The sequence below is a fragment of the Lasiodiplodia theobromae genome (genome assembly GCF_012971845.1).
Source record: "Lasiodiplodia theobromae strain AM2As chromosome Unknown scaffold_5, whole genome shotgun sequence".
NCBI classification, from domain to species: Eukaryota; Fungi; Ascomycota; class Dothideomycetes; order Botryosphaeriales; family Botryosphaeriaceae; genus Lasiodiplodia; species Lasiodiplodia theobromae.
In genome coordinates, this window is record NW_023336541.1 from 628725 (window position 1) to 652616 (window position 23892).

At 57.6% G+C, this 23892-nt stretch overlaps 7 protein-coding genes across 7 annotated transcripts; 2 read left to right on the top strand and 5 right to left on the bottom strand.

Annotated features, from left to right (window-relative positions):
* Window positions 1-1190: 1190 nt before the first annotated feature.
* LTHEOB_2037 (uncharacterized protein) lies at window positions 1191-2156 on the bottom strand (the record flags this gene model as incomplete). Its single annotated transcript, XM_035510805.1, has 1 exon — window positions 1191-2156. The coding sequence occupies one exon, from the start codon at window positions 2154-2156 to the stop codon at window positions 1191-1193; it is 966 nt and encodes a 321-aa protein (XP_035364977.1).
* A 1569-nt stretch (window positions 2157-3725) lies between these two features.
* LTHEOB_2038 (H/ACA ribonucleoprotein complex subunit Gar1/Naf1) lies at window positions 3726-5696 on the bottom strand (the record flags this gene model as incomplete). The annotated part of the gene is made up of 1 exon (XM_035510806.1): window positions 3726-5696. The coding sequence occupies one exon, from the start codon at window positions 5694-5696 to the stop codon at window positions 3726-3728; it is 1971 nt and encodes a 656-aa protein (XP_035364978.1).
* Window positions 5697-5891: 195 nt separating this feature from the next.
* On the top strand, window positions 5892-9608 carry LTHEOB_2039 (Alpha-mannosyltransferase; the record flags this gene model as incomplete). The annotated part of the gene is made up of 7 exons (XM_035510807.1): window positions 5892-5923; window positions 5976-6642; window positions 6690-7484; window positions 7540-7649; window positions 8124-8449; window positions 8501-9299; window positions 9353-9608. 7 exons carry the CDS (start codon window positions 5892-5894, stop codon window positions 9606-9608), a joined length of 2985 nt encoding a protein of 994 aa, XP_035364979.1.
* A 1424-nt stretch (window positions 9609-11032) lies between these two features.
* On the bottom strand, window positions 11033-12803 carry LTHEOB_2040 (Fatty acid desaturase; the record flags this gene model as incomplete). Its single annotated transcript, XM_035510809.1, has 2 exons — window positions 11033-12530; window positions 12595-12803. The coding sequence occupies 2 exons, from the start codon at window positions 12801-12803 to the stop codon at window positions 11033-11035; spliced, it is 1707 nt and encodes a 568-aa protein (XP_035364980.1).
* Window positions 12804-13424: 621 nt separating this feature from the next.
* Window positions 13425-15182, top strand: LTHEOB_2041 (Alpha-D-phosphohexomutase; the record flags this gene model as incomplete). Its single annotated transcript, XM_035510810.1, has 1 exon — window positions 13425-15182. The coding sequence occupies one exon, from the start codon at window positions 13425-13427 to the stop codon at window positions 15180-15182; it is 1758 nt and encodes a 585-aa protein (XP_035364981.1).
* Window positions 15183-17996: 2814 nt separating this feature from the next.
* LTHEOB_2042 (Aminoacyl-tRNA synthetase class Ib) lies at window positions 17997-19288 on the bottom strand (the record flags this gene model as incomplete). Its single annotated transcript, XM_035510811.1, has 2 exons — window positions 17997-18575; window positions 18626-19288. The coding sequence occupies 2 exons, from the start codon at window positions 19286-19288 to the stop codon at window positions 17997-17999; spliced, it is 1242 nt and encodes a 413-aa protein (XP_035364982.1).
* A 909-nt stretch (window positions 19289-20197) lies between these two features.
* On the bottom strand, window positions 20198-22213 carry LTHEOB_2043 (Cytochrome p450 monooxygenase; the record flags this gene model as incomplete). Its single annotated transcript, XM_035510812.1, has 3 exons — window positions 20198-21114; window positions 21174-21308; window positions 21400-22213. 3 exons carry the CDS (start codon window positions 22211-22213, stop codon window positions 20198-20200), a joined length of 1866 nt encoding a protein of 621 aa, XP_035364983.1.
* Between the last annotated feature and the right edge of the window lie 1679 nt (window positions 22214-23892).

The following is a 23892-nucleotide window of genomic DNA, read 5'->3' on the forward strand; positions in this document are numbered from 1 at the left end:
ACCGATGATGATCGTCCGTCGATCCGTTATTCCCCTTCCCTTGTAAATACTACATGCGCGTCTGCGCACGCCCATTGATAGGATGGCTAGACGTTCATTATTTGTAAAGCACGGGCTTATACTTGGCGTTTTTGCCGGGCTTGGAGTTTTTCGAAGTAGTTTTTACTGTCCCTCTCGCAAGATGTTGCGTTCTTCTTTTGGCGCGTCGCAGAGTTTCTTGCGTAACCGTCGATCTCAACTCTTGTTTTTTGGCTTGTTATTTGGCGTTCCGTGTACAAGGCTCCTTGGAACGGGAGGGAAAGACAAAACAACCGTAGAATAGATTTTCTTCCTGCACGTTTGGTTTCTGCCCGTGCAAAATAGGTGGATGTCTGTAGAGAAGGTGTGTTTGATATGGAGTGGGTCTGTTGGTTCGCGAGTTTTGTTTTCTGTTAGACGGGAAGCCTTACATCAAGCTAGGATGGTTGCCTTGTAAAGGTTCTTCTTTCTCCATGTCGTTCTTGCTGTCGTTTCCAAAATGTTTTTGGTGGGTGATGCTAATGAATGGGCTTCCCTTTTCGTCTGAGGTAGTTCTTCTCCGCTCCTGCCTCTCGGTATGCCACACCCTACACTTAATCTTTGCGTTCCCCTCACCTTGAAGCCTGCGCTCTCTCCTCAGTGCAATACATTTCGACGTCGTCACCCTGTCATCCTGTGTCTATGTTTTACGCTGATATCTCGGGCCGCTGCTGGCCGCCGCCATCCACTGCCAGCATGCGGGAACATGTGCTGATGGACCCTTCGATTTTTCCTTGATCGCCACAATCTCAAAGTAAACGTTCACTCGGGCGAAAAAATCCACTGAACAACTACTTGTCAGTCCAACTCTACGATATACGAGTCACTTACTGGTCAAAAGGGGGACTGTCCTGCGTCACCTCAACCTTCCGTTCGATTCATACGCTCTCCTCTCCTCAAACCTGGCTCGTCTTTTCTTTCGCCCACCCAATTACAACCACGAAGTTAAACATTCGAACAACCAAAAGATTTTTTTCGTATCGATATGGGGAAAATATCGAGCCCTCAATGACACATGGAGCGCAGAGGACAACCCATATCCCCACTCTTCATTAAACATTCATCCAGGATATACAAAAGACATGTACAATGAAAAAATCAAAAACACCTCCCAAATGAAGAACCCTCCCCATTCAAACCACCCCCAAAACCGCCAGCACCGCAGCACCGCCCAGCGCACCCACCACCCCCGCACTCCCTCCACCCACCGCAACGGCACCACCCGTCTGCGACGCCGACGCCGCAGCGGCCGAAGCCACAGACGTCGTTGACGACGAGACAGTCACTCGCGTCTCGTGCGCAGCGACGGTCGTCGTCCTGGCAGAGATAGTCGTGGCGGGCACGACGCTGTCAGCTCTGGTCGTCTCGCCAGCGACCGTGGTACCCAAAACGGTGCTCTCGGGCCGCGTGGAGGCGGGGACGACGACGACGCTCTCCGAGACGGTCGAGACCTCGGTCGTGACGGCCGTGACGACGACGGTGGTGATGACGCCGAGGGCCGTCAGCGGGATGGCGGAGCCGACGCCCGTCGCCGTGTACTGCGGCGGGATGCTGATGGTTGCTGTGTTGGGCTTGTCGGCGGAATTGGAGCCGGCGTAGAGGTCGCCGTCCTGGGTGTCGTCGGTCGTGTAGGTGCCGTTGAGGAGGTCGGCGGTGCCGCCGGAGGCCGAGGAGAAGGCGCCCGTGTGGATGGTGCCAGAGCTGCCGTCCGGGAAGATGAAGTTGGTCGTGAACTTGTCGTAGCAGAAGGGGATGTCGTAGGCCGAGAGGAGGAGGCAGGAGGTGCCGGTCGCGCAGCAGAACGAGGGGGTATCGTCGCGGGGCCGGTTCATGTGGTTGTTGCTGTCACGTTTGAAGTTGATGCCTTTGACCGCGTCGAGGAGGGAGAGGTAGAGGCCAGACAGGTCGGGTCCGAGAGCGGGCAGCTTGTCGGTCGACGCGCCGGAGGGGTTGCAGACTTCCAGATTGGGGCCGCAAGAGTTACGGTCGTCGTCGTCATCGCGGGCGACGAGGAGGGCGTTCTCGACGAGAGGGCTGCTCAAAGCGCGCTGGACCAGGGCAGAAGAAGCGCAGCCGGCGAGGAGGAAAGCGGCCTTCATGCTGAAAACGCAACCAAAGGATCTTTGGAGCAAGTAACGAATGACGGGGCGACGAGTGCGTCCCACTAAGAACTAGGTCGAGGCAGAGCGTCTGTAGCACCTGGGAGACGTCGATCCCAAAGCCAGCGAAAACGGATGGTCGGGATGGGCGCCAATCGGGATGGATCTGATGCCCAGAATGCGAGTGAGACGTGCAGAAACGAGCGACGGTATGCAGGGACTGTGACACAGGAAAGAAAAAAGGCTTGAAGACGGCGAGTGTAGAGAAGAAAAGACGCAGAAGAATCGGCGCGGACGAGCAAAAGAACAGGAGGGCGCGTGCGATGAAACATTGCCATCGCTCATGCACGACTTGCAGCGGCGGCCAAGCAGCTATTTCCAGAAGCTGGGCTATAAGCCGTGCCTCGCCGCTACGCCCAGATTAACACCTGCGGGCTGGCCATTCAGACGACGGCTGCGCCGCGGGAGAGCGGCAGGCGTGGAGGTCAACCCTGTCGCCGGCGCATGACACGGTGTAAGGCGCGGCGCAATGGCTGGAAAGGATGATAATGTGGAGGAGTAAGGCAATGGGGCAATCCGGCCAGCAATCCGCTGCCGTGAGTGGTCAGCGCCCTGTCAGGCACGGCCTGCACCCCCCAGGCCCGGGCGTTTTTAAGCGAAGAGCGTTGATTGAGCAGAATGCTCTCGGCGTCGGTGCGAACCGTTGAAACGTAGGTCGGATAAAGGCCAGACGAACGCCGTCGTGTCAGTTTTAGTAGAGCAGTTGTTCCCTTCTCTCGTCAGGGATGAACAGTTCGCAGCATGGCAATCCTCTTGCAGCTGCCTTTCGTGTTCTAAATGTGCCCAGATGCTGAGCTTAATTTCACGGCTGTGCGGCGCGCGCTTGCGTTTCGCATCCTGGCGCTTGAGCTTGGCCAGCACACTGCTAAATGCAACGTGCCCGTGACCGTCCTCTCTCCATCGCCTGAGCCTCAGGTGAAAAATCCGTCCGTGTCTCAGAACTTTTGCTGCCTCCGTCTGACCTGCAGTTTCTTTTCCGTCAGTACTGCATCCCATCGTGATGAGGTCGACTAACCAGTCAAACTGCACGTCCGAGTACCACAACCCCGCATGTCTCACGTAGCACTGCAGGCAGTAAGTAAAAAGATAGATTGTCGCTGACACGAAAGGAACTAAGGCAAGCCAATGCATCACTCCAACAGCCTTGAACCAAACTTACAATACTACTCGTCAACGCCACCATGAACATGCGAATTTTCCACCATGACGCCGCCAAATGCAAGAATAGCCGAATGGCTTTTGGAAAAACGCTTTCCCCCCCTCTAAACCAGAAGCAATGACAAGTAGAGATAAGCAACTCTCCGCGAGGCTTAATACAGCCCTCAGGCACATGCCTTCTAGCAGTGGCACAAACGGTTACTGCGGGGATCCGATGCGGCCAGAACCAGAACCGGCTTTGAAAATGCTGTGCGCGGAGTATGCTGTCATCATGTCTGCAAAACGCGATATTTCGGTGGCGGGTGCAACTGTGAGACAACAGCAAATATGTACAAATGTACCAAAGTCGACCTAAGGCTGTCCAGCACCGTTGTTTTGGTTGCCGAGATTCCTCAGAATCTCTTGAATGGCAGCGGCGCTGTTGGCTGCACCTTGTTGATTTTGGCTCTGATTCTGATTCTGGTTGTGGCCTTGGCCGCCTGCCTGAGCCGCTGCCATCGCTTGGACCATGCGCCAGGCATCGGCAGCTTGCTGATGGGTCCACTGAGGAGCATACGCAGCCTGCTGGGGAGGCTGGTACGGCGCCTGTGTAGCATATGGCTGCTGCTGCTGCTGCTGTTGTTGTTGTTGTCCTTGGAAAAAAGCCGGATTCACAAAGGCACCGGCGGGGAAGTTGGGAGGCGCTTGCGAGGTGTTCTGGCCGAATGTGAAGGGTGTGGCGCTGCTCTGAGGCCATGCGTACGCTTGAGGACTGTTGAACTGGAAAGGCGAAGAGGATTGCTGAGGATAGGACGGATTCGACTGGGGCGGTGGAGGTGGAACGAAAGAAAATGCTTGCTGGGGTGGCGCTGCTTGCGTCTGTGGCGGGTCCTGCTGGGTTTGCTGGTGGCTGGAGGAGCCTTGGAATCCGCCTCCTCCACGCCCGCTGCGTCCACCACCACGCCCGCCGCGGTCACCGCGTTTGCCGCGTCCACGGTGAGGTTTGTACGAACCCGGCTGTCCCTCGACCGGCGCACCACCCTGGTCCATCATCTGGTGGTGGAGATTGTCCGGCCGCTTCATAGGAATGTACATGTCCGTTCCATCGTCATCGTAGCTCAAGGCGCCCGTGTACGGTGGCTGATGCTGCGGCGGCTGTTGACCGGCCTTTCCGCCGACACGGGGCCCGTGTTTCTCTTCGTGCGCTGCACGCTTCTTCTGCTTCTGCTGGCGCTTGTACTCGGCCTCGGCCTCGTCATCAGAGAACTCAATCTCATTCTCGCCAACCTCCTCGTCGAACTGGTTGGACGCATCCGTGCCCTTCAAGTTCTTCAGAGGCTGCGTGAAGACGTAGGTGGAGTGGCTGTCGACATAGTAGATGGTCAGGCCCTTGACAAGGCCGGCCTCGCTGATCTCCTCGCCGTTGTTGAAAGCGACCGTGTAGAGGGGCTCCTGCACTCGGCCAAGGGTGTCGGCCACGGCGCCGATGACGGACCGGTCGTATTTGCACAGCACCGAGCCGCTCTCGAGAACCTGGTATTCTCCCGACGTGTTCGCCTTGATGAGGATCATGTTGTCGACTATGCTCTCGACATTGCCGAGCTCGGTAATCTTCATTTCCGGAGTGACGGTGACATCCGGTTTCTCAATCTTCTCTTCGACGACCTCGTTCGCGGTGCGAAGCTGCGCTCCCGGACCCTTGCCGCCCTCGTCGTCGCCGTATTCCTCCTGCATCAGTATGCGGGCCGCTTCGGCGGCGTCGAGCATCGGGTACTCGTCATCGTCGCTTTCCTCCTCAGAGGACGTGTCACTGGAAGTATCCGAGTCGGAAGACTCGGCGTCAGAGGAGTCAAACTGCCATTCGGCATTCGGGTTGCTCTTGTTCGCCTCGGCGGCCTGCAAAAACTCGGGATCTGCCTTTGGCTTCCGCTCGATCATGCCGTCGTCGCCAGGAGCGTTCGCCGAAGGGCCGGCATTCTCAGCCATCGAAGTGTCTCCATCCTGATCCTCCTTCACGGTCGTACCCTCCTGCGCGTTGGGCTCGGCCTGGGTTTGGTCGGTCTTTTCTAGGAGGAGCGATTCTTGCTTGGTGGGGTCGGTGGCCTGCAGGGAGCTCTCTTCGAGCTTCTGGCCCAGATTCTGAACGCTGGAGGTATGGTCGGCGGCGGTGTCGACAGCAGGCTTCTCGTCCGACGTGCCTGCGGGGGCGACTGCGGGCGTCGGGTCGCTGGTCTGAGGCGGTTGCGCATGGTCGTCCGGCTTGATCGAGGGCGAGGGAGCGGCAGGCTGCTGCTGCTCGGAGCTCAGCAGGCCGAGGCCAGGGATGCCACCTTGGAAAGACATAATTTTGGTGCAGGAATGGCGAGAAAAGAAGCTGGGCGGGCAGGCGCGAAGAAAGAGCGCGCGGCGTCTGGAAATTTTGCGCGCGGGCGCGGGAGCGGTCCGAGCTTGGCGGCCCTATGACGCGCAGGGCCCCGGCGCGCATTTGTTGGGTGATGCCACGCTCAAGCTTCTGACAGCGACCACTCCACCGCGACGATGCCGCCCAAAGCTCAGCCAAAGGGCAAAAAGTGCGATCCGATCCAATTGACCGGCCCAGGCACGACGCTGACCCCTGTGCAGGCCCGCGCCCGACTTCAACCCCGTCGTGGCTTTTTACCTCTTCTGCGGCACCCACATCCTTTCCGCCCTCTACGCTCCCGTGCAAGACTGCGACGAAGTCTTCAACTTCTTCGAGCCCACCCACTACCTTGACCACAAGCACGGCTTGCAGACCTGGGAATACTCGCCCGAATATGCTATCCGCAGCTGGGCCTATGCCGGCATTCACGCCGCCGTCGCTTCCGTCGCCAGGCTGCTCCCGGGCAGCACCAAGACGACCCAATTCTACTTCCTCCGCCTCGCCCTGGGCTTCTTCTGCGCCTGCTGCGAGACGCGCTTGTTCGCTACCATTGCGAGGACCCTGAACCCCCGCATCGCCGTCTTCTTCCTCATTGCCATGGTCTTTAGCCCGGGCATGTTCCATGCCTCCACCGCCTACCTCCCGTCGAGCTTTGCCATGTACACGAATATGTTGGCGTTGTCAGCCTTTATGGACTGGAAGGGTGGTCTCAGGACGGCTGCGGGCATCTTTTGGTTCGCCGTGGGCGGCATTCTTGGGTGGCCCTTTGCCTCCGTCTTGGTCCTGCCGTTCATCGCCGAGGAGCTGTTCCTTGCCGTGCAGACCGGCTCCATTTACGACACTGCTAAGAGATTTCTCGACGGAGCTGTCAGGTCTTTTTGCATCTTGGTTGGTACAATATCTGTAGTGCGTCTGCTTAGCTCACGCGTTGTTAGGTTGTCTCGGAGTCGATCAACTCGTTCTTCTACAGAAAGTTTGTGTGCGTGCCGCTGAACATCGTCCTCTACAACGTCTTCAGCGGCCCGGGAAGGGGCCCCGATATCTACGGGACCGAGCCGTGGCACTTCTACGCCCGGAACCTCATCCTAAACTTCAACGTCTGGTTCATTCTGGCGGCTGCTGCGCTGCCGTTGCAGGTGTTGAGCCAGCTGTTCCGCAAGCAACCTTCGTCCAAGTCGAGCCTTGTCAGAGGCATCATTTTTGTCTCTCCCTTCTATCTCTGGCTGACCATCTTTACCCTTCAGCCTCACAAAGAGGAACGCTTCATGTATCCTGTCTATCCTTTCCTGGCGCTGAACTCTGCCATTTCTTTGCACATCCTTCTCGCTTACTTTGGATCGTCAGACCCCCGCCAGCTGGTTGGCAAGATCCCAGCCAAGCTGAAGCTGGGCGCCGCGTTCCTCCTCGTCCTGGGCGCGATTGACGTCGGCGTCTGGCGCGCGATCGGCATGAGCACTGCGTACTCGGCGCCGCTGAAGGTGTACGAGCCGCTGCACGAGGACGGGGTGTCCAAGCCGGGAGACACGGTCTGTCTCGGCAAGGAGTGGTACAGGTTTCCGTCCTCTTACTTCCTGCCCAAAGGCGTCAGGGCGAAGTTCGTCAAGAGTGCTTTCACCGGTCTCCTACCCGGCGAGTTTAGCGAAGCAAACACTGGCTTTGGACTGTTCCCGGGCGCGTGGTTGATCCCGTCCGGCATGAACGACGAGAACAAGGAGGACCCAGGGAAATACGTGAATAGAGGCCCATTTTCACGCACTCTGCATCATTTGGCTAACGGCGTATTAGACTGACATCGATGGCTGCACGTTCATGGTCGACTCGTCGCTACCCAGCTGGACGCCTTCGGAGCTGGAACCGGATTACATTGGGGACACGGCGACCTGGGAAGCAGTGAAGTGCGAAAGGTTCCTCGATACGGCGGCGACGAGCACGATTGGCAGACTCGGATGGGTGCCGGACCTACCATTCGTCCCAGAGCGCCACCGCAGAAGGTGGGGAAGATATTGCTTACTTCGCCGGAGAGAAACATCAGGCGACTCAGCGTAGAGTTCAGGCTCTCTGCTGGTGTATAATCTTTCCCAAAGACGGCGGCTTCGTTCAAGTAGGCTTGACCGATCCCTGTGCGCGTCACCGGCCGAGGCCCGCTTTCCCTCATCGGGAAAAAGAACCCCGCCTCCAGGATAGAGATAAACCCAACCCCACAGCGGGCTATCGCTGTGGCTAAGGGAACAATTGCTATTATCGTGCGAGGCGTTGGCCGGCTGTCCTGGCAGAGGCGGCCACCGACCCTGCAACACTCGAAGCATATAATGTTAGCTAGATAACCCACTGCCAGTCTTGTAGTGATTTGCAGAGACAAACAATTCCAGTCCTGTCCCTTCGCATCCCCCCCTCCACCCAGCCCGCGTCACCGAGCACGTGTTCCCGTGTCACCGCCGTGCGATGATGGAGTCGATCAAGCTGCGCGCCAGAGAAGCGTGCAATTCTCAGCACGCTCAGGCTGCGTCGAAAGCTTTCCAGGAATATGTCATGGACAACCCCAGGCCGCTGGTCTACATCGCCCTGGGCGTCGCAACGTTTATCTGGGCATCGGTATTGATCCTTCGCCGCTTCAAGCCCAGCAAGACGCCGTCGAGACGTGGCTCGCCGGATCCTGAGAAACCGAGCAAGTTCAAGGTCGATCGGCCGCCTGGAGGTGAGTTCGATTAGAAAGCACAGTCCATCACGACGTAACTGACACAAACAGTCTGGATCCCGTCAGACTTCAAGCGCCCGGCCGCCGAACCGTACCCGAACTGGTCAGTAGAGACGAGCAAGCCGCGGCCGTACAGGCCCTTCCGGTACGGACCCAAGTACAACACCACCATGGGACTGCGCACGATGGACTGGAACGAGTGGATCGAGCTGGACAACCACTACCTGTCGTTCCACGGCAAGAAAGCGGCCCGCCTCGCCTCGGACCGCGCGTCGAAGCTGTACCACACGGCGCCGGAAGCGTACGACGGCGCCGTCGAACTGCTGGAGGAGCTGTGCTCGTACCTGCCGCAGCGCTACCCGTCCATGTTCAAGAAGACATCCGTCGGCATGGACAACCTGGTGACGGGCGAGTCGCTCAACATCGTCGAGCGGCCGCTCAAGGAGGACCCGATGGTCATGTGCGCGCGCCAGGTCCAGGACGACCTGGCCATCATGTTCGAGCGGCCCGACGGCCAGTACTACCTGCTCGCCGGCTGCATCCTGCTGGCCGGATTCTGGCGCCTCGAGGACAAGCTCGGCATGGCCCTGTCCGAGATCCACACGTCCGGAAGCGTGCCCGAGTACAAGACGAAGCTCGAGAAGGGCATGATGAACTTCTTCCGCCGCGTGAAACCCGAGAACCCCGTCGTGCGCAACAACTACTTCATCCAGGTCGACGAGGACCTCGCTTGGAGCCACAGCATCGGCCCCGAGGACGGCGAGGAGGGCACTATCGGCTGGTTCTCTGCCGAGAAGGACAAGGCAATCCAGCACCACTACTTTAGGAGCGAGAGACAGAGTTTGAGGAGGTACGTATTACTTCTAGTGATACATCCACAAAAAATACTAAACTGCAAACCAGATTACCCCGTTCAGGCGGCGTCGTCTTCACCATTCGCACCTACTTCCACCCCATCACCGAAATCTGCGACGAGCCCTACGTCCCCGGCCGCCTCGCCTCGGCCGTCCGCAGCTGGAATGGCGAAGTCTCGCAGTACAAGGGCAAGGAGCGCTACGAAACGGTCCTGCTCGAATACCTTGACAAGAGGCACGAGGAGCAGCTGGCCAACGGGTTGGATCTGGAAAAGGAGGATGATGTCAGGGCATACCCGTGGTAGTTTGATGACATTTTTTTTGGCGTAGAGGGTGGGTTTTTACTCGCTAGATTGTTGTTTCTTTAATCACCGAATTCGGTGAGGTGTTGCTAGCCATCAGCACCTGTTTTGCATGAGCGAATGTGTAAAATCACGAAGCAAATTACGACGTCTTGAATACCAACAAAAATCTTCTAATTATATGTAGTGTTGAGTGTGATTGTCGCACTTGATTTGTGCCCTTTGTGTTCATAGACAACGCTACATTAGTAGTTAAAGTGAATATCCGCGCGTAAATATGAGGTTAAAAGTAGGTACTACTTGAAAACTAAAGTTAACTCCTCAAACTATAAAGGTGAAAGTTCTCGTACCTTAAACATTTATTTCCTTATTTGATCAGTATCTAGAAGCTTAACTGTAAACAACCTATAGCCGCAACAGGGTAGTCAGCAGCCACTTTCACCCAGAGGGTTTAACATTTGACTTTCAAGGACAAATTTAAAAAGTTTGACAGAAGCATAAAACTGTCCAGCACCATCATGTTTCCGACATCGCTGCGCTTATTGTGTTGAAGGAATCGGCAGATGATACATTGAGCTCCTTGAAGAGGAAGGGCAAAGCACCCCTGCGCGACAGCACCTGAAACAGCACTTCCTCTTGTAAGTTTCCTTTATCCTGCTCATTCTGCTCGCCTAGCATAGACTTTCGTCTCATTCGCGTCACATCGGAATCCTCAGTTTTCCCTGCTGTCTCCTCCAGATACTGCCCTGCTCGTCTTCTCCCAGCCCTAGCTCATGAGAGAGGCTAACTCACTATTAAGGTTAATATCTGTAGAAAGAGGTTTGGGTGCAAGGGTGGTTTGGGAGAGCCAATGTTCGGTATGACCAGCAACTGCGGTACTGTTAGCACCTCCAGCACCTTCAGCATCGCTAGTGCAGCTGTCATCTAGTGCGTAAACTCTTCTTCATGCTTGCACATATTTTTGATACTTCTCTTAACCTAAATAACCTATCTTTCATTTTATCAAGCGCTTGCCTTGAAGCAACACTTTTTTTAAGACGCTTTAACTAGGTAAGAAGCAGCTTTGAAAGGACTCTGAATAATGCTATAACGGCGCTGGAAGAGCCGGAAGAGCTGGAGTAGCCGGAGGAGCCGTAGTTGCTGCAGGTCCGTTCCTGCAAATCACCCTTGCTTCCAGCGTCGCCAGCTCTGTCAGCCCTGCCAGCTCGATCAGTCTGCGGAGAATTCTGCTAGTGCATGGGTTCAGTGTTCTCATGATGGGTATATTAACGCTGCCAGTTTGCTCGGTACATTGACATGTAACTAAACCGACCAGTCAACAGCATGTATACACGAGGCTCAAGGTAAAAAGTGCGATTTCATGATTTTCTATACGTCGTATCTTCTTCTATCACCGCTTTTCTAGAACCCAACATAATCGTACATCATCAATGTAAGCCATAATCTCCACGCTCGGCCATGCTCTTCTGGCACGCGGCCAAAATTGTCGCCTGCCTAGCCACATCACCAAGGCGGCCGATGACCTTCTTGTTACCATCGGCGAAGCCGTACAGGCCGTACGGAATATTCACCTCGTCGCAAAACTCCATGACAAGACGCTGGGTGCGGCGCAGGTTGTGACGAGGAATACGGGGGTAGAGATGGTGAATGGCCTGGAACTGAAGGCCGCCGTGGAAAAAGTCGAGCCACTCGGGGCAGTCGACGTCCATGGTGGTGCGCAGCATTTTCTGGGGGAAGCTCTCGTGAGTGCCCAAGTCGGCGGTGCTCATGGCGAAGTGCGACAGCGTGATCTGCACGTGCACAGGCATCGTCACCATGTGGCTGATCATGACGAAGGTGAAGCGTTCCCAGCCACTCGGGACCGACTTGTACACTACCTGATACCCGAACCAGTACCAGAAGAAGATTTGGCCGACAATCTCAAAATACCTGTGCCACCACGCAGGGCCCCTGCTCGGCGCCTGCTTGCTGAGCAGGTACACCCAGCTCAGCCTGTACAGGTTGAAGCGGCCGAAGCAGAGGATGGGATAGTAGAGCATATCCTGGAATCTGATGAAAAATCGTGCGGCAGCATCAAACTGCAGCACCTTGTCGTAATACGTGGACGTGAGAGATTCAAAGAAACGGTGGGAGATGGCAAAGAAAGGCAGATGCTGGATATCGGGGTCGTGTTCTGTGTGATTCGTAACAATGTGGTGCACGTTGTGATTGCGCTTCCACCAGCCCAGACTGAGTCCGCCGAGGAAGTCGGCGATGATGATGCCGATGACCGAGTCCGTGTGGTAGTCGTGAGTGATGCCCATGTGGCCAGCATCATGGGCAGAAAAGACAAGCTGGTGCCAGAAGCATCCGAGGAAGAGGGCGCTGGTGCAGTACCAACCGGTCTTCAGAAAAAAGAAAAACAGACCGAAGAAAAGCGAGTATCGCGAGAGCTCGATCAGGTAGGATGTGTACCTGCATTGATACAGACCTTCGGCCTTGATCCGCTCGTCCAGAGCCCGGTATTTTCGGACAATCTCGTCCTGCACCTCCGGCTTCAGCGGCGGGTATCTGTCCAGGTCTAGCGAGATTTCCTGCTGCGTCTTGATGTCGAGGAAGGACATTTTGGATTTCTCGCGCGGCTCTTCGAGCTCGACGGAGGAGACGGAGGTCGGCGAAGAAGCGCGAGTGAAGGTGCTGTCGTTCCGGCGGCGTCTGACAGAGTCATGGTCGGCGGGCTCAAAGATTGGCGAAGCATTGGAGCTTCCCTGGCTCGAATCGTCGCATTCAGGCTCCTGGTGGGCGGGTTGCGGCTTCAGCGCGTCAAGCTCCGCCTTGGTCCGAAATTTTCCACCTTGGATGGGCGGCACGAAGTTGAACCAGCGGCCCTCGATGCGGCCGATTTGGAAAGCATTCATGCGTTGCTTCGCCTCGGGAGAGTGCAAACTGGTGTCGGCCACGGTTAGCAAGCTTCGGTGCGGAGCCAATTGCCGCGGATTTGGAAGCTTACACGGTGACCTCATCGGTGGCGTCTCTTCCGACCATGTGCTTGATTGCCTTGTCACCGCCGGGGTGGTACTTCATCCAGGCATCGCATTTGAGGACCTTGCCGTCGAGAATGATAATGTGTCGGCCGTCGGCGATCAGCGCCTCGATTTCCGGACGCGTGTAGACGCGGTCCTTGCGGCTTGCGGCAGCGGTCGGTGCGGGCGTCGACATGGCGGCGAAGGAATGCGGGGCGACGGGGAAAAAAAATCACTGGGCGGGCGACTGGACGGCGGGCATGGCGGTGCGGAGGAGAGAGAAAGTTGCGGGGAGCTCGGTGGCCTTGGAGATGGCAAGAGGCCGGATTAACGAAGACCCAGCAAAGCTGAGACACGCGGTCAGGAGATGGTAGTGCGAGCGAGCGAACGATCGACTGTCCACTGCTGTGCCCACGTTGCGTGTGGCGCAAGCACCAAGCTTGCGGCTCCGTCTGCTGCCCAGCCCACACGGCCAAGAATTCCCCGTTGCGCCTACTAGCATCGGCGGGCCCCGCTACGCTCACTGGGCACAGCGCACGCCGTGGAAGTTTCCATACCTCGCGTGATTGCAAGGGAAGAAGGCTAGCCGCCTATTTATTCAGCGCTGCAGGTGACAACTGCAGACATCGCTCCATCATCCACCGCCCCAGGGCCACAAAAAGCTCCAAGCGTGCCCTGCCGAAGATAGGCCAAGGACCCACCGTTTTCCCCGCGGCCGGTACACACAAAACACCACACCTACCCACCCCACTCCGGGTTTAGCAAGAGCTGCGCGACCCGAGGAGATCCGGCATCCCATCTGCTTCCCCCCCTCACCATGGCCCAACCGCCGATAGAGAAGCTCGCCGAGGAGTGGCTCCGCCTGGACAAGGATCCCTCGACACGTGATGAGATTTACAAGCTCCTGGTCCACGGCGACAAGCAGGAGCTCGAGAAGCGCCTGCGGAAGCGCATAGCCTTCGGCACCGCCGGTCTGCGTGCCTCGATGCAGGCCGGCTTCTCGCGCCTGAACTCCCTGACCATCATCCAGGCTTCGCAGGGTCTCGCCGCCTACCTCCTGGAGCAGTGCCCTGACGTCAAGCATCGCGGCGTCGTGATCGGCAGGGATGCTCGCCACAACTCGGACAAGTTCGCCAAGCTGACGGCCGCCGCCATGGTCGCCAAGGGCATCCGCGTGTGGTGGTACGAAGACACCGTCCACACCCCGCTCGTCCCCTTTGGCGTCGGCGAGCTCTCCGCCGCTGCCGGCATCATGATCACTGCGAGCCACAACCCGGCCCAGGACAACGGCTACAAGGTGTACTGGGGAAATGGTTGCCAGATCATCCCTCCCCACGACTCTGGCATCGCAAAGGCCATCGAGCAGAACCTGGAGCCCATCACCTGGGACACCTCTGTGGTCGACGAGGGGAGCTTGCTGATCGAAGGTGCTCTGGGCCTGGTCAGAGATGCCTATTTCAGGGCAGTCAGGTACTCGGCCGTTCCCGAGGACGACCCCCTGCCCAAGTTTGACAGCCTCAAGTTCGTCTACACGCCCATGCACGGCGTCGGCCTGCCGTACATGACGCAGGCCGTCAAAGACCTCGGATTCGGGGACAAGATGCACGTGGTCGAGGCCCAGGCGAAGCCGGATCCGGATTTCCCCACGGTCAAGTTCCCCAACCCGGAGGAGAAGGGCGCCCTGGACCTGGCCCAGAAGAAGGCGGACGAAGTCGGCAGCACGCTCATCATCGCGAGCGACCCGGATGCCGACCGTCTGGCCGTTGCCGAAAAGGTCGACGGCAAGTGGCACCAGTTCACCGGCAACCAGGTCGGCGTGCTGCTGGCCTCGCACATTCTCTCGACCTACCCCGAGGACAAGCCGCTCGAGAAGCTGGCCATGCTCGCCTCCGCCGTGTCGTCCCGCATGCTCTCGACCATGGCCGACGTCGAAGGCTTCAAGTTCGAAGAGACGCTCACCGGCTTCAAGTGGCTCGGCAACGTCGGACTCGACCTTGGAGAGGATGGCTACGACGTTCGGTTTGCTTACGAGGAGGCTCTGGGCTATGAGATCCCTTCTGTCGTCCGTGACAAGGACTCAGTTAGCGCGACTGCAGCCTTCCTCGTGGCCAGCGCCCGCTGGGCGGACGAGGGTCTCACTCCCTACCAGCAGCTTCAGTCACTCTACAAGAAGTACGGCCACTTCGAAGACGCTAACACCTACCTGGTCTCGCCGTCTCCCGACACGACCAACACCGTCTTCGCCGCCATCCGGGCACTGGCGGACCCCTACCCCGAGAATTTGGGGTCTCGCAAGATCCTGCGCTGGCGCGATCTTACTGTCGGGTTCGATTCGGCGACCGAGGACAACGTGCCGACGCTACCGGTTGACAAGGGCAGCCAGATGATTACGTGCGAGTTGGACGGCGGCGTACGCTTCACGGTTCGTGGGTCGGGTACTGAACCGAAGATCAAGCTCTACATCGAGTGCCGGGCGGCAAGCTCAGAGGAGGCTCAAAGGGGTGCGAATGAGGTTCTCCAGGATTTGCTGAAGGAATGGTTTAAGCCGGAGGAGAACGGACTGAAGTTGGCGTAGGTGTGATGTCTCTTTCCAAGCTCGAGTCGAGTGGTCGAGATTCTTCTGGGGTCTTTCTAAGCTGGAGCCGTTGCTGAACTCTTGAGTCTCTCCAAGCTCGAGTCGTTGCTGAAAACTCTCTTGGTTCTAAGCTCGAGTCGTTGCTGCTGAACTCTAGAGTCTTTCTAAGCTCGGGTTGTGACTGAAATCCCCTGGGTCTCTTTCCAAAGCTGCAATCGAAAAGGTGAATGGAGTTGGCAGAAAGAAGTGGGTCGTATTTATCTACACGGACTCTCCTTTGAGCGCAGGCTGTTTTGACATTGGGTTTCTCATCCGGACTGCAATACCCAGCAAAAGATACAGAAATGCTTAGACGGTTATAGTATTGAATTCGTATAACCCCAGAGTATCCCATCAACCTCTCATCAAACGCGACTTCGTGCCAAGGAGTGCTCTTCGACTTGTCTACAAGGTACAACTGACCAATCGATGGGCTTTCCCATCGGCAAGGTCAACTTCCCTGCACAGCGGTTTCATGACGAAACCTCGCCTTACTTCGCCTTACCTCGCCTCATTTTCTGCTCCACATCGCACCCGAGGTTCACCCCCTCGTCGTCCTCAGCCGGCCGAAAAATGAACTTTGTCTCAGGCCCGCCAGCGCAAGCGACTCGGCGGGCATTGAGAATAACCTTTCTTAGCTCAGCGATCGAAGCAAGCATCCCCTGCTCCGCAGCGCCGTGAGGCAAGAAGAGCGAGAGCTTCTTCTCGTGCTCGATCGACCGGCATATTGTGGAAGCAGCCAGAGACGATCACCAGGGTGGTAACCGATGGCGGGGAAATAAGAAATTCAGGACTACTATAAAAAATGACAGAATAAAAACGGACCAATCCTCGAACAGTCAGGTAGAAAAAAAGCAAAAGCCCCGCCTTCTTCGCCGTCAATCTGGTCCCCGTAGTCCTTGTTCGGGAAATAGAATCCTCCAGCCCAGCAGGAAAAAATGATGAGCTACACCAACGCCCAAAGGGCAGTGAGATGTGATCGTGCGAACCGGACATGCGACAACCGGCGAGGCCGTCGCCACCATCATCTCAGCATCATATGAAGTCAAAAGAGAGTGCAGAAACGCGGTCGCGGCCTGTGACAGCAGTTGCAGATCCTGGGCACGCGGACGTCCAACAGCACCGAAAAAGTAAAAGAGGAAAGAGTGGATAAGAAAGCTAAAAACACCGGTCTTACCCAGCTTGCTAGCCCGCATCTGGTCTTTCTAGCGGCGCCGCCGGCGTTAAGCTACTTGTTCACCAGTAACGGTAACGCGCGTTGACGAAGTCGCGCGGAGTCGGATCCTTCCCGCCCCTTGCGAACGGGACTCTCTCTCTTTTAGTAGCGTGTTTCTCTCGCCTAGTAATGGTACTAGTGACGTGCGACCAAAAGAAACCACCGGGGCTAGAGCAGTAGGCGCGCCAACCGGGCAGCTCGACTGCAGTTGCTCGAAAACGGTGAGCAGAGGAGTGCCTCGTGCCGCAGCTTCGGACGTGGCTGGCGTTAGCCATTGCTCAAATTTTTTTTTCCTTTTGTGTTGTTTTATTTCTTCTTCCTAGCGTTGGCTTTTTGCCGCGCTTGCTGCATGAATTGAGGTAACAAGGAAGATCCCGCGGCATGGATGGCACAGATGGGGGGAGGGGTGGGCTTCCCTGGATTGGGACAGCGCCGGCGTGGGGGTCTTGAGACGGGGAACGGGGAAAGGGTCCGCTCGTCTCGGGATCCTGGACCTATCCCTACGCCGCACACGCACCTCCACCACACACACATAGGCGCGCGCATGTGTGTAATCCATGCGAGATCTCACCCAGAGATCGCCCCCGGGAAAAGGCAGCATCGGGACCAACGCTCAGACGAGGGCGCGCGCGCATTTGCTGTGGGGGTGTGCGGCCACGAAAAAATAAAATGGCCCGACGCGCGCGCGCGCTCCACGCGCTTCTCTCCTCACGAACCACATGCATCCGAGTCCGCATCGGACGAAAAGAGCATGTAAGACAGTGTGCTACCTTGATAGCAGGTGCACGCGCCGCGAATCCGACGTTGAACTTTTCATATGTCGTCTTAGCATCTCGCTCGGGTCCCACCGATCTTTTTTTAATCCCGCCAATATGAGGCTGAGATGCGCGAGGGGGGAGACGCGGCGACGCCGTCTGCCCCCCTCATCTCCATCCGGAGACCGGGTGCTCTTCCACGCGGCGCTTATTCTCAAGCCACGTACCGACAGCGCCTTCCCGTGTTTTGGGTAGCCGCGCCTCGGAGGTAGTCTGCTTGCGTGTTACCCCTCCCCTCAACCTCAACCGCTCAATCGTCGAAGGATTTCTGTTAATCACGTCCGAAGCGGAAGGTGGCAAATTGCGGAGCGCACCCTCCATCACAGAATATATGGTCAGGCATCAACAGGAGGAGGCTGAGCGGCCGTCTCTCGGGTTCGGAGGTGGACCCGGAGTCTGGACCGGATCTGCCATGATGCGAGCCTCACATGGAAAATCGCCAAATCTGGTCATTCCGGTCGTCGATGCTGCCTGACGTGCCGTCAGGCGGTGCCCAACGCGACCACGCTGCAACTCCCTTTCTCCTGCGCGTCAATGCCTTGTTGGGTACTTGCTCAGCCTCAACGTGGAAAGAATTGAATAATGTCTCTGGCTGACATCTATAATTTGAAATCTTGGAGAGTCTCCCGAAACACGTAAGAGAGATCTGCCCTGCCTTAGCTTTTATCGTACCTGGCGAAACAACAACGCCCTGTGATGATGCGCACGCTCCACACACCCCCAGACTCGGGTATCATTGTACAATCATGCCTTGACCTCTTGCTGGGCCAGATCAAGCTTCTCCAGAGCTTCCTGCGCGCTCTTGCCCACGCTGACCTCCTGGGCATCCTTGCCCTGGACGCTGCCGTCGGGTTGAGCCTCCACATTTTTGGCGCCGCCGGGGTAGCGGCTGCCCTTGTTCTTGACCTTCTTCTCCTTCTTCTTCTTCTCCTCGACGACCGGGGGGTAGGCCAGCTTCTCGATCTCCTGCCATTCCGGCGAAGCGTCGAAAGCAGCCTGGATGGGGGCGAGCAGCTTGCTGATGGCCTCGGCGACGCCCGACTTGAGCAGCTGCGGGGTGAGGATGTCGGCGGCATAGTCCTCCTTCATCTTCTCGGCGTCGGTGTAGACGAGCGGCTCACCCTCACGGCGCTGCACCGTGAAGATGGGCTTGCCGTCGAGAGCGCCCACCGGCAGCAGCACGTACTCGACGAATGAGAGCAGGCCGTTGCCCTCGACCTTCTTCGGCTCGGCGAACGCCTTCTTCAGCTTGCGCTTCACCACATCTGGGCCGTCCAGCAGGTCAATCTTCGAGTCGGGGTCCGACGACGACATCTTGTCTCCCTGTAACGCGTAAGCACATTTCTGACACGTCGTGTAGCCGTCGTCCTTACCTGCAGGCCGGGAACCATCTTGTTCATTAGATGCGCCCTCTCCTTGTAGCCTAGCTTCGGCAGCGCCTCCTTCGCCAGTGCGAAAATCTTCCTCTGGTCCACGCCACCAAACTGGACGTCGACGTCCAAGTACTGCTCATCGAGGGCCTGCATGAGCGGGTAGATCAGACCAGACAGCAGCGCGTTGTCCGTCTGCTTGACGACCTCGGCACCGGCGCGCTTTGCGTCGTGCTCGGTGGTCATGGTGCTCAGACGTAGCAGGTCCATCATGTAGTCCGGACTCTTCTGGTACTCGCTGCCGAGCACGAACTCGAGGCGGTCTACCGACACGCCGACGGCCTTGAGCGCCTCGGTGATGACATACTTGTAGTACTTGGCGCGGTAGTTGACCAGCTCAATGGGCGCCTTGAGGTTGTCCAGGAAGGCATGGATGTCGGCGAGCAGGATCTTGACGTGGCAGCCCGCCTGCAAAAATTCGGCGATCTTCACAACGGGGACCATATACCCAGCGTGTGGCCGGCCGGTCGTCGCAGTGCCCCAGTAGATCTTGAGCGGCCGCTCCCCCTTCCTGACCACCTCCTCCATGATCTCCGGGTTCAGCGTCTCCTGGAGGTTCTGATTGATCAGCGCTAGCTTCGCCTCCGCGCTCATTGTGTCGGCCATGGCGGTGGTTATGGTGGGGCTCGTTCGACCCCGCGACGCTGCGATTTTCGGGTGTTTAAAACGATTGGTGAGGTGGCGATGCCGGCGTAGGCACTGGGAAGTATCGGAGAGCGAGCGGTGGTACAGCAGAGGAATGGGTGGTGGTCGTTCTGACTTGGGGTGATATTTTCTGACTGTTTCGCCGTCGCCCTGCAGCGGCGGCGCTCATGACTGTTCGGTAGCGTGCACGTGATCGCGACCTAAAGGAAAGCGACCGCGAATACACGGAATACGCTCCGCTGTGTACAGAGAGTAGTTACCGGCCAGCATTTTTTTTTTTTCGTTCTCCTTTCACATTCAGGACCACACAATAGTGCTTACGGCCATAAGACTGGGACTATGAATTGCCTCGCTCGCCCCTGCGCAGACTCACGGCATTGCTTGTCGATAACAGAGCCTTGCCGTGGAATCCCGCAGGTCATCGGAATGAAGCGACGTCTCATCGCCTCGCTTAAAACCGTTGATCTGCCGCGCATCTGCCAAAACTCTAGCGATGCGATGCTGCTATTTACTACGTGTTCGTGCTTGACCTCTTGCGGTCAGACCGCGGCGCTGCCGCTTCATCTTAAACCCACCAATCAGTTCCGCCAGCATTGACACGAAACGGCGCCCCCGACGTACGCAATCACGTCGCTAGGATCGCTCGGATCTCGCATGGGAATCTGACTCTCTCCTTCCCCAGTTCTGACGCCAGGCGAAGCGTCCCAATCGGTTCCCGCTCTTGCTGCTTCTGCACGGGATCGTTTTGGATATAGTGCCTCGTCAAGAGGATCCTGCGGCAGCTTACTCGAATCATCGAGCGGGCACCCTTATTTAGCACCTCGAGACGAACCCGCGAAGCGCTCTCCCGATTAGTTTAGCCCTTCGGACTTAAATAAAACGTTCGGAACCACGTCTCATGACGCGCAGAGGGACGTGCCCGCTCCGCATTTGGAGAGTGATGATGGTCCCCATGCCGTTCTTGAGCACGTCGGTGGCCTTGTCCGCGGCTTGCTGCCACACCTCCTGGCGCTCAGGGCCGCCGCGTGACATGGCTGCGACCGCCTCATCGTCGGCAAATTCGTCCACCGCAAGTTCGACGCTGTGCGTGTGCATGAGCGCGGCGATGATGCTGATGCTCTCCACCAGAGCGAAACGCCGACCCATGCAGCTGCGGTGTCCCTCGCTGAATGGGACGAAAACTCCGGCTGCCGGCTTGAACAGCTGCCCTGCCTTGCCTCCGACCCCACCAACGAGAGGTTGGTTATTCTCATCAACGATCCACCTTTCCGGCTTGAACTGGTCGAGCTCGTCTCCAGGAGGTAAGGCCGATATATCGGGCCGAGCTGGCCAGTACCTGGGATTATTGTGGGCTCCTGGTGTATCAATCGAGATAAGGGTATCTTCAGGAATCACGTAGTCGTGGCCGTCAACCGTCAGCGCCTGCGGGCTGCCCTTCATCGTCCTCTTGGGGATGCCGACGACGGCGGGGATCATGCGGAGCGTCTCGTTGATGACGGCCGCCGGCATGCCGTTCATGAGCTTCGGCAGGTCCTGGTCGTAGTCCCATTGCGAGACTGGCCGGTCGCCAACGATGTCGGAGATGGCCTGCTGCAGCCGGCGCTGGCTCTGGGGGTTCAATGCCAGCAGCACGAGAGCAAAGTGCATCGCGTTGGCCGTGGTTTCGTGGCCCGCGAGGATGAAGATAAATGCGTTCCCCAAAATCTCTGAATCGCTGAGCACCTGGTTCTGGGGCTCGGCGCCACTCAGGGTCTTCTCAGTGATCCCAGCTCCCCTCATGACAGAACCTGACGCCATAAGTTAGCTGATGGAACGAAGCTGGAAGATCACATGCACCCAATCTTACCGAGCAGATCGAGCCCTTCCGTCGTTTGCCCCTCGCGGATGTGGGTCTTCTTCATCTCATACAGCTCCTTCATGTACAAGCCCCACTCGTCATACGCAACTGATGCCGTCCGGGGTCCCTCGAAGGGCACGATACCTGAAAGAACACGAAGTCAGCCTTGCGGAGCTATGACCCTTTAGCATAGTCTAGGAAAGAGCATTGACCCTGAACAGTCCAATGACCTTACCACGAAGCCACCTCGGCATAATGGGGATCCAAATGACATTCTTCATCAGCTTGCTCATGGCTTCCTTGTACGACATGGTGTGACCGGGCGGCGGTTTGCTGCTCGTCAAGCGCTCATCTTGCCCGTCCACGTTCCCTGCAGCCTCCTCGTGGGGCCAGAGACAACGCACACCAAACCCTGCCTTGCTGATGAGGTGCAGGCTCAAACTCATCATGTCGGCGTCCAGCTGATGCAGGCTCGGGCTCGAGTCATTGCCGGCGGTCCAGTGCGCGAGGATGGCCTGGGACTGCCGCAGGCTCTCGTCCCAGACCACGCGGTGGTTCTTCTCACTGAACGACGGCGCCGTGATCTTGCGGTGCTTGCGCCACAGCTGACCCTCGGTCACGACCACATTCTCGCCGTACAGCTGCAGCGTCTTGTACACCTCCAGCGGCTTGGGGAAGTCGAGGCGGCGGGTGGCGATGTCCGCGATGGCTTCCGGGTTAGCCACGTACAGGTGCTTCGCGCCGGGCGAGCAGACGAGCAGCACCTCGCTGCCGAAGCGCCTGAACGGCTCGTACTTGGACTCGTATAGCCATTCGATCCGAAGGTACGGCAGCCAGCTCTCGGTCCAGGCCTTCGGGAGCCTGTCGATGATGGGGTACAGGCGGTCGCCGAATATCAGCCAGAAAATGCCAAACTTGTTCCACGGCAGCACGATGTACGGGATGCCCGATCTCTTGGCCGCCTTGACGTTTGCGGCGAGGCCTCTATAGAGATTCAGGTAGTAGACGGCTGCAAGGGCGATGACGGTGACGAGGAGCGCTGACGGCATGGTGGCAAGAGAGCAGCAGCAGCAGCAGAAAGGGGAAGCAGAAAAGGATCGTGATAGTGATCGACGCGGGACCAGCCCACGGCGCGCAAGACGAGCAAAGAAGAGGCTAGAGAAAACAAGAAAGACACGAGAGCTGAGAGAGAACGAGTAATTGCGACGTCAACGAATTCGTGTGGTCGTCGACGCTGTGGACGATCAAACGTCATGGACTGCGGTGCTCGTCTGCTTCGCGACTGCCCGTACTGGCTCGGAGTAGGTAGTGCGCCTGCCCCGCGCCTAGGACGCGTTCGCGCGCCGCTAGTGGGCCTTCGCTGCCGAACGAGACATGGCCTGCGGCTGACTCCAAACACCAGCGGTCATACGAGCGATAGCACGCCCCCATATGCGTAAGCGACCGGGCAGAACGTCTTGTAAGTAATCCGTACTTTGCGAGCAGGCAAATCATCGTGTGGACTAATGCGCGCACGGTACCCAGCCCATTACTATTCGACAAACGTCATGGCAGCTGGCCAGGCATGCACCGCGCTAGGCCGTCGTACCCTGCGCAACCATGCCCGCTCGCCCCCCCAACTTCGGATTGTCGGAAAGCATCAAGACGTCTGACCAACGAGACTGATTCCGCGGGCCAAAAGGTTGATGCCCTGCAAGCTCACGCAGACCCCGGCCTAGCACGTTAGGGCCGCGAAACACTATTCTCCGAGGGCAATGACCAGCGGCTCAGATCGTGGGAAACGTCGATGGAACGCCAACCAAAAGTCAGCTCGTTCTTGCCGCCACTCTGCCGCGTGCACTGCCGGCCGCGGCCACTCAGCAGGCGCGGATGTCGAGGGACCGCAAGCGAGTGGTAGGCGTGTGCAGAGGATCCGTATCAGCTCCAGGGCGCCGCAAGCGACGGCGTGGATGGGGAAAGTTACGGCGGCATACCACCCTCTGTGACAAAAAGGGTCTGGGGTTGATTTGCTTTTGGCCGCTGGCTGCTTATGGGCGAGGAAAAGTGTGTTCTTATTCAGGACGCACGGTGCTGGCCGTTCATGGTGGACCGAGGATCGTTTTGAGCACCGCCTGCATTATTGACATTCCGACCGGACGGCACAGGCGCACATCATGGCTGGCAGCAGCACGCGGAGGTGGTTGCACGGCGTAGCCTAAGGCAACGACTGAGGATGTGCGCTTCCAGAAACATCGCCTGCCGCTGGCCAGCGCCGACAAGGATCCGGGCAGAGGTGAGGCTGCTAGGTCGCGCTATAGCCGGGAATCTGGCAGCCCGCACCTACCTACTACTAGCCTTGCCAAAAAAAAAAAAAAGAAAAAAACAGACCACCGAATGCCGCCAGAACGCCGTTGGAAGTCGCCTTGTAGCCCGCTCGCCCACGGGCCGTAACGTGCTACAGAGCAAGCAAGCAGCCGTCCTCTGGGCGCACAGCAACGGTCAACAGGTTTTTTTTCTTCTTCCCGTCCGGCATCGCTCGCGCTGATAGCAACGCGGCCACTGCCTCGCAAGTGCGCGGTTGAAGAAGACGGTCAATGAGCCGATTGCCACACGTAATAATTGGGCTCTCTAGAACCTGTGGGATCGTCTTCGCACGGCAACAAAAGCAAATTGCTCGGAGATAATGCTAGATGCAGAGGTTGGCACGTGATGGGGAAGCAGGGCACCCTGCGGGGCGCGACTCGCGACA